This window comes from Saccostrea echinata, unplaced genomic scaffold, assembly GCF_033153115.1.
Source record: "Saccostrea echinata isolate AGI-Se365-2 ecotype Australia unplaced genomic scaffold, CSIRO_AGI_Sech_v1 ptg000045l, whole genome shotgun sequence".
NCBI lineage: Eukaryota > Metazoa > Mollusca > Bivalvia > Ostreida > Ostreidae > Saccostrea > Saccostrea echinata.
The window spans coordinates 68527-80811 of NW_026889794.1; the positions used below are offsets into that span (position 1 = coordinate 68527).

The following is a 12285-nucleotide window of genomic DNA, read 5'->3' on the forward strand; positions in this document are numbered from 1 at the left end:
AAAGGAAAGCACTAACAATGCATTATTGTTTGGTAAACAGAATATCGGGAGATTTTATCTCTTTATATCAGATGTGCATCAGATTTATATAGCATATTACAAGATAAATGAAATAGTACTAGTGCAATATCAGCTTTGAAATTCCGAGCATGTCATCTCTGAAATCATCATCTAAATGCATAGAAATGGTAAAAAAGATAATTATATAAGATATGATTTTTTTTTAATCTTCAATCAGTGTGATATTGAGTTGAATCTCATAGATTGATAACTTTTTTTAAGTACATGGTAATCCAGATAAACATATATACTGAAATCAAACTTTTCATATTAAAAAATAAGGATATAAAGTTCTTAAATCTGAAATGTTCATTTGTTTACAACAAAATTCCAATTATTCCAAATAAAAAAATACCTTAGTTAACTATAGCTAACTATACTAATTATAGTTTACTATAGTATATATTGTAAGGTTTTTACTATAGTCAATCAAAGATTTTACTATAGTAAATCAAAGCATTTTACTATAGATATCACATTGTTATATTTTATGTTCTCCAATTCATATATGCACATTTTTTTTTATATCAAAGGGAAGTATGACTTGTATATTCTCAAATTTTTAATCATATTTATCGAATTTAATAGATTTTAAGCTTCCAAATCTCAAAAAAAGTTCTTAACTTTATAGCAAATCAAAATATTTACTGTAGTTAACTATAGTCAACTATAGTAAATTTATGTAAAGAATATTATTCATTGCATTATTCCACAGTCAAGTAATAAATGTAAAAAGATTAAATACCAATAAATAAATAAATAAATAAATAAACAAATAAATAAAATAAATAATTAATTTAATTAAATAAAATTTAAAAAAATAATTTATAAACCTCATAGTACTCTCTGATACTTTTACTAAATTGGAACACACTTTAAATGAATATTACTCCAATTGACTAAGAGTGTTCCAACACGCTAGCTTGATAAAAGTGATAACTATATCAAATAGCTTGAACTTTCTTACCAATGTTTGCGAGTCGTCATTATGACACATACATGCTGTTAACCCTAACAAATGCTATGGCAAATCATGATTTGTTGCAATCACGCAACTAGTTTCATTTTCCCGTTCACAACGTGTTACTATTGCACGCATAGTAATTTCAACTCTCTATAACGTTACACAAAAACATTTTAGCGGAATTTGAACTGCTGCATTGAAACCGCTTCCTATGATTTTACGCATATATAAAATAATAGCAGAAATTTCAAAACATGCTTTCTCTTAGTCATAAGCCAAAAATACGCAATTTTATTGTAAAATCAAAAGGATAAAATATCTTCTGCAAGGAATATCTGAAAAATATATGCACTTTAATAGTACAAGAATTTTAAGCTTATACCTGTCTGTGTTATTGTAAAATAATTACGTCACATATCCACATAAATAAACAGGACAACTTAGATAAGGGAAAAGCAATGACTCTAATTAAACAATATAGAGAACACTAAACTATCGCATACATTATTCAGAAAAATTCTCAAAATGAGAAAGAAGACAAGAAAATGTTCAAAGACAAGGACTGCCGTCTTTGGTCGTTTCATCTACAACTTAATTACTTAATCAAAGACGAAAAACTAAGACAGGGAAATTATACCAAGAAGACAATTCAAGCTTAAATTAAGGCAAGGCCGGCAATTTTGTCGATGGATTTAAAATCGGCTAGTAATAGAAAACCAAGATTGATGCTCGGCTGCCGTAATTATGCAATAAATCACAGGCAAATTTCCGCGCCATTTAGTTATGACGGCTTTCTCCTTTTTTTAATGTTGACTCTTTCGTTTCAAATTCATTTTCTAGAATGGAAAGACACTGTGCCGATATGTTTGTGTTCCTCTCTCAAAGTCCGATGTTCTTTTTATCATTTTTTTGATTTCCCTGAGAATTCGAGATTTTAGATTTGGTAAGTTTAGGGTGCAAACAAAACAGTCTAAATTCTGGTTTCTACTGGAAACTGAATTTTGTCTTGTTGTTGACTGTCATATACCCTTTAACTCAAACTAGCAAATCACATTTATGATAAATCTAAAGTGTTAATAGTTAAGTGTAGTAAACCTTGTTCATGTGAAATTGAATAAATTCAAATTTCCTAAGACTCTATGTGCTCCGCACACCATGTCCATTAAATGAACTTTGAGAAGGTTTTTATATGTTCATGTGATTATGAAATTGTGTTTTTGAAAAAAAGTTATGGAAATCAGACATCTCAAAATTATTTCTTGTCCAGCCCGTGACTTTCTCGACATAAACATACCAAATCATCACCCACCATTCGTCAAAAAGACGTGATTGCAGATCATTAAAGCCAGCTTGTCACATGTTAATACTATCTGTATCAGAATTTTTTAAGGTGTATGAGAAATGTCACTAGCAAAGATGCCTAATCAGTTTATATAATAGACTTTAAGATGGCAGATTTGAAGCTTTAAATCGTGAAACATAGTGTAATTATTTCATAGATACTCATTAAGTTGACTTAATACAAATGCCCTACATGTAGTTCATGCAATTTTCTTTCCTAAGACTAGTTGATGAGAATAAATTAGTTTTGATTTACCATTCCATCAGCGACTTCTTTCATTTAAAGTACAAAATTACGTAACTTTCCTTGGTTAGAACTGTAGACTAAAAAAATAATTAAAAAATGAGAAAGATGCCTCCAGATAATCAGAACGGGTAATTTTCTGTGGTTGTGGTTCAAAGTACATTTAGAATTTTGTTATAAACAGTTTACTTCAGAATACATTTCACGACACGCACACAAAAGGAAGAAAACGGTGGACTAATGAAAATGTGTTATTAAAGATATTTAGTAAATCTCATTACTTCCGTGAAACAAAAAAGAAATACGACAACAGAATGGAAAGAGGAAAAAATCGTTATGATGAACTGCGACGTTCACGATCGATTAGATAATTAGCTTAGGATTTGTTAAATTTTCAGATGACCTACCAAGCAGAAAAATATGGCAATGAAGTCAAAATTTTTATGAGAGGTGGTGTATGGAAGCTCTATTCGTCTCCAGTTGATAACAATCTAATGTCAATAGTGTCTTTTGTGTTTGCTCTGATTTAGTAAACGCTAAACGTGCTCTAACTTTGACTAATTCTATTTTCATCATCCTTGTGTCGACTTCAAAGTCAGCCATCTTCAAGACCCGGATGTTATGCAACATTTCATGGCGGTTTGGCAAATACAATTAATTTAACGATTCTAGAGTAAAAAAATAATATTATGGTTTTGATTTGACAATCAACAAACCGTCTTATGGACAGAATGCATAATGTCTTTTTTTTTTAAATGTTTGCCCTACTGACATAAATAGAAAAAAAAACTAGCAGATAGCAGAAAGAAATAATTTAAAAAAAAATATTTTAATCACATAATTTAATAAAATTAATTCTATAAAATTGTTAGATTTAAAATAAAACAAATGACACTCAGTGGTTTTTTTATGATACTAACTCTAACTATGAGGAAACGTACCATCGAATTCACTTAAGGTATATACAATTTAGAACTGGGATAAGTACATAATTCTATTGAAGCACAGACAACCGAGTCAAACAGCTGTGGATAGTGTTTTGTGGGATATTTTTCCGATGCCATTCTCTGAATTAGCACTCGTGCCAATTTCTACCAATTTCCTATAGCCACTTTAATAGAATTATCCCGAAATCAATTGCATCTTGCAATTGTAATGAAAAAGCAACGTAATTAATGTCAAACAGAGAATAAAAATGTACCATTAAAAGACAGGCTTTTCAACAAGAGGCCGAAACTTACACTTGAAAGGGAATTGTACATCACAGCCAAAACATCAATTATGCATAAACCTGGCTTTTTATGTGTGTATATGTGGCTATTATCTTGATAAAAAAGAGAACAGTGTTGTAATCATTTGCTTTATTTACTTCAGGTTTTTAGCCTCAATAATTAATTGTAAAGATGGGAAAGGTTGATATATGATGCAGTTTATTGGGGAAGTTCTACATTCCATCATATATAGACGCAGTTCTAAATGTTAGCTATAGAATATAATCCATATTAAGACACTCTACGAAGATTACTATTCATGAATGGGGATATTTTTAGATAAGGATGTCCTTTCACCTCTTAGAAATGAAATATATGGAGATAACGAACAGTATTCAACCTCAAAAGTTCATAAAACAATACAGATTTTGGATCAGAGCAAACACGGACCTCTAAAACATCAGAGGTGGGATCAGGTGCCATGGAGGAGTGAGCATCCCCTGGAAATGGATGGCGTGATCCATTTTTATAATAGTGGTTTTGTACCTAAGTACTATTAAGCCTTAGTCTATAGAAAGAGCAAAATAACACGTCACAGAAGGAGAAAAAATCTGTCAATTTCGATTCCTCAAATTCGTAAAAAGCAAAGGTAACAGGAAATCAACTTTCAAAATGATACATTGTTTTACCTACTTCATGGTATTGCTTTATTTTTTTTCTTCAAAATATATTGTTACAATTAATTATATAAACAATTTTATATCATAATCATAATTTAACAACAGTTATTTATATTTATAATGTAGTGAATGCCAATGAAATGAAAATGCAAAAACTAAATATGATGTAGATGTGTAACCAGATTGGTAAAATTACTTTTTTTTTTCCTAAATGTATCAATGTTTTTCATATAACAAAGAAAACAATCAATTTCAAGAAATCAATTGACAGGGTTATGTAATTGGTGCAATGATTAATCAAGAAAACGAGAAGGGTGCAAATTATTATATCAGATTTCTCCTACTGGGAGAAATAAAGTGGCGTTGTCAATATGTTGCTGATATTTCTATTAATATAAAAATAAAGAAAATAACTTCTTTTCTCTCTTTTATTTAGATTGACTTTAGTTATGTGATGAAATAAGAAAAATAAAAACGGAGGCACACAAACTAGAATTAGTGAATGATTACCACATGTAATTTGAAAAAAAAAGAATAAGCATACTTTAAAAAAACTTTAAAATCATACGAACAATAAAATTATATCTTTTATTCTGATTTTTATTATATTACAGAAATCAGTTTTTGTCAGAGATAGATATAGATATATATATATATATATATATATATATATATATATATATATATATATATATATATATATATATATATATATATATATATATTCCTGACAAAAACTGATTTTTTTAATATAATATATATATCTTCTGCGAATTCACAACAAAGGCTTCATAGCACTTCATCACTTTTCTTGTAAATGTTCCTGCATTATCCTCAGATATAAATCAACACCTTTAACAAGTGTCACAGAGCCACAAAAGGATCCCCTGGAGGACCATGTCTCCTCTCCAGCAATCTTAAATCAAAGAGCATTATATATTTTCTATCAGCTTTTCAATTAATTACACTTAATTACGGCAACAGTAATCCCAGGATCGATACAACACAACTGCCTCCGAGACATCTCCAAGCGGATCAGTGTTACCTTTATGAGGGATTTTATAAGGGTATATTTGTCGACCAGAGACAAATCAGATGGAATCGTAAGGGTATGGCATCCCAGACTATGGCTCCAGGCCTTTTCATAGTGATAATGTCAGTCATAACTACTCATCGCGCGATTGATGCTGCTAAAGAATGGCAGCGACATTTTTCTGGATTACATTGAGACAAAGAGAAAATTAGTATCTTGGACGATGAATCTGATAATTAATAGAATTAGATTTCACTGTACTCTGGCTTACGAGTATCATCTAACGTTTTATAGCTAGCTTTAATCATTGTGCTCTTTTTCGGAATCTTTGAGTGTTCATTAGTATCCAATGTCAGTTTCAGAAAAAAAAAGAAACAAAAATTCTAAAATCAAAATGTCTGTTTTGTTATGCATTATTTTACATAATGAAAAGACTTACTAAATAAAAAATCGAAACTTAAAGAAAACAGAGAATAGTTAAAAACAAATTCTCAAGGGAAATCAGAAAGATGTTTCTTCTTTCTATTCATAGAATTGTAAGCACATGGGCAACTGCTTAATGACTGAATTCTTTTTTTCTTAAGCAAATCCCATTGGGAGCCATCCCTAGACTTAATTAACACCTTACATTGTTTCTATCTTTACACATCAATTGTCACAGTAGTGTGGATAAACATTTTCTAAAATTGCACTTTCGAATTCCTGTATCACAACAGGTTTCTATCTATGTATTGTACTTAGTTTTTTTGCTAGTTTATTAAAGCTACTCTTCTTATGTGCCATTTCGTTAAAAATTAAAAGATAAATTATGAACTAATATTATACTGAAATACACACAATTCCATAGAGTACAAATCTTTCCATTGACAACGATTTTCATGTTTGATCATTCGTGATTAACGATTACTTTTCAAAATAAATGAAACATATTTTGTAAATTCTTAGACAATACAAAAGAAAATAAAACTAATGTAATTGATTAGCTTAAAATGATAAAGAAGTTAGTATATTTAAATTTTATAATTAGTGTATTAGATAATAATTAAAGAAGCTTTTGTTTGGCTATCTCTTACGTTTAATATTTACACTGCATAACAATTCGTGTATAGTATAATGGAAAGAATCCATGAACAATTTTACAATTTTTTACAATCTTAAGTTCATATAAAAGAAAAAAGATCCAATATGAAGAAGATTGAAAAAATAAAATAATTTTGAAAAGACCAACAACTAAAAGGACACATCATACGTGTATAAAACATCACGCATCAATAAATCCATGGCATTAAGAGGGTTGTGTGCATATCTGTCAATCAAGATTAATTCAGGTTCGTCATACACCCTAGCCATTATTGCCACAGGAAAAGAAAGTGAGGCTAAAAATTAATTATGATTGACCAATGATAAGTCATCTTCAACAAGCTTTGAAAATTCTAGGTTTGCTAGAAGCTTGACATTAACAGTAATCGTAATCACTACTGCAAACATCTGCTAAACCTTGTTTCTTTTGTTGCTTGTTTGATCAAGCGTAAAAATTACAGATTAGGCATTGATGGCTGACAAGAGAATAATGATAGAAACTTTGAATTTTTTCCTATTTTTTTTCCAGTAGTGGCACTCGATAGTCAAAATTAGCAAATCTGATTTAATAATCGATTTGTTCAGGTAAAATGGACTTCATATTTACAACTATTCTCAAATATATTTAATGTTCAGTAAAGATCAGACATTAATCAACAAATCAATTAAACACAAATGTATGTGAGCCTATGAAAACATACGAATATGTGGCACAATATACATTTCCTGGGGGTGGCTTTTAAATATTATATTAAAGAAGTTTGAAATGTTCCAGAATGGAATAAGTAGAGGACTAATACACAAATGAGTTGAAGTATTAACAGATCATACGATGGATACACGATTGAAAATACAAGGTGAAAATAAGGGATGACACAGTATAAGTTTTCTTCTCATAAAATTGATAACACATTTAGTTCATTATTCTTAAAAGTGCTTCTTGGTCATATGTTTTTCGGAGCACTGTCTATAAACAGCCTATTTTTCTTCTTTTGGGCATTTCCGATGTGAACAAGGAAAAACCAAATAAAAAAACATTGTTTCTACATTCACGATTTCTGGATAATATATTTTGTCTATGATTTTTAAATAGAATCATGTGGAAATAAAGCAAGAGATTGAGCTCATCGTTTCTTGAAATAAAAGTTGAAGATCAAGTTTAGAAAACAGTTTGTAACAAGGCTATCGGGTGATGCAACGAATCCAAATATTTTCAGGTACATAGCTTTTAGCTGACATCAAGTCTAGCACAAGTTTAATTAATCCCATCAAGTAGTATCAGGTGACAGAAATTGAACCATTATCTAACACCTTTGTACCCCGCAATGTTCCTTAGAGACTGACCTTAATACTTGCCAATTTGGTGTGTCATTTGTATGGATCCAACTTTTCGCACCAACCAATGAATGGAAACTTAATTCTAAGCTTTTTTCAGTTTCTTTTTACAAAGGAGATTATTTTATTTCTAAACTGTTGGAGTTTTTAAAAGAAAACTTTAAATACCGTGCTTTTATGTTTAAAAAAAATCATATCATATATATAACTAAGAGGTCATTTCCAGATGAAGCCATGAGTCATAATAAGTGAAATGATATTTATATCACGATAGTATAAACTAAACATGTCCTTATATTACTGCAAAACGGGGGAAGAAATGCTGAATTTCTGAAAATATTTATGGGTCATAAAAATTCCTTTTTTTTTTTTTTTTTTTTTTTTTTTTTTTGCTTTGTGAAAGGATTTGTTTTAAGAATTAAAAATATCAAGAATAGGGAAAATGGAAAGGAAGCCAGAAAATAACAAAGAAAAACTATACAAAAAATAAAAATCACGTATAAACCATCAAATTTATCGATTTGAGTCTTACAAATAGAACCCTGCATCTTCAACTGTCAAAATAAAAAAGAAACCACTATAATTTGCAGCCATCATCCTTCAAATTTATTGACAAAAGACTTCCTCAAAAAGCAAGTTATAAATTAGTATTCAAAACATTCCAATGTAATGTTTGACAGGCAAAGGTTTCATTTCTTCTGAAAATCCTTGCAATTTTCATCCTAAAAATTTGTCTTTGTAGTAAATGTAATTATTGGAACGTACGCCGTCCTTTCATACAGCGCCCATTCAGTTTCCTTAAGGAAATGAGTTGTCCCAAAAATGCCTGTATAAATAATATTTCATCGCTACTATCCCCCCATAAAACGTGGGCTCTGCCTTTCTCCATAATAGCATGTCTCCAGTGCATTATGGGAAAATAGGAAGTAATTAGTGTTCTTCAAAATGCGCTCTAAGAAGTACGCTGAAATAGATACTTAGTTGATTTTAATGTCTGTTGCAAGAAAATATGGTCAATTACACCTCAGATGCGTCGTAAATTTCTTCGGATGTCATTTTCTTGCTGCGTTTAAGTTTTGCGAGCTTTATTAGACATAAGAAAATGCTTCTTGAGTAGTTTCGAAAGTGGAAAATTGATGGAAAAGTGACTTATTGATTGGGGTTTTATTATAGATATAATGTAACATGCTTTTAGCTAAAAACAAAATAGATTCATCTAGAAAATATCATAAGGTATTTGTATCGTTTATTTTAGCCGTTTTAAAAACATACTGCCCATTTGCTATCAAACGTTAAGTATCTTGCCAGATATATGTTCGATTTTTATTGCAGTTTCTAAAAGGAATATACTTGGAAGGGTTTTAAATAGAGTACTAGAAGAAATGTACTCACTGCAATACCATAAAGGGAAAGAGAATTCTTTTTAAACGTTCATGTTCATGAGTTCTCTTTAAAGACATTAGCAAACAACCAAAAATACTAAAATTTTGCACGTAAAATGCCAGGTTTTTTGTTTTTTTTTTTTTTTAATTTTTTGTCATTTTTTTTAAAAAAACTTTATATGGCCAAAAAAGACAAAAGATATGTTCTATACTTAAGAAGAAAGGCAAACTGATATCATCGTCAAAATATACCATAGACATTAGAAGGTTAATAGATTGATCACGTTATTGATTCTTTATAAGAGACTGAGATCATACTCTTACTGCATATCTCCAAAATGAAAATTTAAGACATACACAAATAAGAATAAAAAAGAAACTCTAACAGTGAACAGAGAAAGAAAGAACCCAAAATGGAAGATGGCTCGACGTTAAAATATCCTCCGAGTAGCCATTGAAAATAATTGTTCTATAAATCACATGGAGGCCGACCATTAGGAACAAAGCATGAGACACTGCATATAATAAGGAACACAATCCATTAATGAATAGGTAGCAAAAATCGGAAGTTACAGCGTGTAGTTGGCCAAACGAAGTGACAATATGAATAATGAATGTAATGCGCTTGTTTAAGGTATGAGTTATTACGATAATTGCAGAATATCTAGATTCGATATCAATCAATTTGGGTGCCAATTGAGTTTTTATGGTACGATAACCTAAATACTCAGATTATTGCAGCAATATCGGCTATATGTGAGCATTGCTGAATTGTTCTTACGTAACATAAATGGGTAAGTATTGGTGCTTAATCTTCAGAAATATGGTATACATATAGTATATATAATATAAATATAATATAGTATACATATGTGCTAAAAATGACAATTGCACAGCATAGCATATAATCCCCGTTTAAATATTCACTTCCCTGCCTCGTATGAGTGAAAAGTTTTAGCAAAGGAGGTAAAACATAAAAAATAAAACAACTTCCTATGAAGAAAATTTTTCCGAAATTACTGTAGACGTTCTTTTTTCATCGTGGGATCCATTTACGCGATGAACTCGGTCACAGAATTTCCGAGGAAATTTGTCACAATGTACTTAAAGTGCAATAAAGACATACAACTCAAGAAATCCGCATGAATTTCTATCCGCAGATTGACATCACATTTGTGATTCCGCGAAATTATGACCCCGCGGAATAAAGTAGTTTACAGTATTTAAAATATCACTTTTCACTTGATATTTCACAAGTCATCTGGCTATAAAAACGTAATATGTACTTTCCTTTTCTTCCACTTTAAAATGTTGTATCATGAAATATTATCTACTACAACAAGCCATCGGCTGACATAGCACATATTCTTTTATATAAGGAATACCCCTTTCTAAATCTTTATCTTTTTACTAAACCTGAACTATGTTTCAGTTTGAACTCATAAATCAAGAGACATGACAAACTGTATTATTTTGCAAAGCAAAGTTTATTTTGCATTAAATATAAACTAAACTTAACTAAATATGCATAAAAGAATCAACGTGTCTAGGATATTATTTCTGAACAAAAAAGTTTAAAACATCCATCAAAAGGGATTGCAACACCCTGGATCTTACCATTGGCATATTCACATTATCTAAACATCCCTAAGTAATTGATGTGTTTTATACACAAGACCCCTATTTAATAATCAAATTGGAGGTGCTATACAGTAACAATTTCTACAAATTCATCTTCACACGTGTCCTAAAGACAACATATCCTAGTATCAAGTGACCCATACTATAGAAATTAGATAATCTCCTTATCTTCAAATAGTATACCCATATGAAAATAAAACATAGAAATGACGACATTGAGAAAGAAGATGGGGCATAATTATCCTTCATAAATTTCACCCTATACCAGGCTAAGAGAAAATGGCACCCGTAATTCGTATAATTTTCATACTAACTATGCCTGTCGACAATTTTCTCATTTTCAACATCTGTGTGGGACAAACTCGCGGTAAAGCCCCAACAATTAAAGAATATTTGCAATCTGCTCAGGTAGAGAAAAGAAACAACCAGGTAAGGAACTGCATTGAGAAGCAACGCAAGGAGATTCCCCATCTGTCCCTTGTCTGATCCAATATCTTTCGCTAATCTGCACAAACTTATAGTACCCGGCTACAATTTAATCAACGGGAAAATGGGTAGATTGTATTCTAACTGATTTGCATGGATTATTGATGAATATTTTTTTTCTTTTCAATCTTTTTATTTGTTTGCTTCATAGAACTGATCAATAGCAAATTCGGATATCAGTGATAATTTGTTATCTGATTTCACAAATCATTGAATAATTTTGAATTTATTCGTCTTGCCAAAATGTCTTTGAAGGTTTTGTTTGCTACAATGCAGAGTAGAATATTGATGAAACTAGAATTAATAAAAAAAAATCACTAAAATGAAACTTATATTTGGAATAAACATTCTTCAAAAATGAAGTTAATATCCTTATGATACATGTATGTACAGGAAAGGTTACTTTCAAAACTGGCTTAGACAAGCAATTTCCTTTTACAGGATGTAATTATGATTACGTTGGGTAATTAAATACTTAACATTATGATGCACTTTATATTTAGATATTTTAGCTTCTATTTCATCTGTATGTTTCCAATTAATTAATGTAAAGTATGAAATTGCACAGGTGTTGTCTAAATCATTAATACAGTATGAGTTTTTTTCTTCATCATTGGTGAAAACTTACCTGCGAAGTAGCTCTTTGTTCTTAGATAACTGACTGCCAGACGAAGAATTGAAAGTTTGTCTAATTTGGATATTACAGATTGTTCAAATGGCAGCAGACTAGCAAGGTGGTCAAGTTCTGAATTTAGCCTCTCCCTATGTCTTTTGCTGGGATTGCTTTTAGGAGGGTCTTTGGCCGGTGTCTTTTGTCTACAAGTTCAA

The 12285-nt window shown here is 30.3% G+C and overlaps 1 protein-coding gene across 1 annotated transcript in view; it reads right to left on the minus strand.

Annotated features, from left to right (window-relative positions):
- The window catches only part of LOC133201586 (uncharacterized), a 52884-nt gene that overhangs the window by 13619 nt on the left and 26980 nt on the right, over positions 1-12285 (minus strand). Inside the window, exon 3 of the mRNA XM_061337382.1 lies at positions 12086-12273. Coding sequence (XP_061193366.1) covers positions 12086-12273 — 188 coding nt within the window. The remainder of the gene's footprint in view (positions 1-12085; positions 12274-12285) is intronic.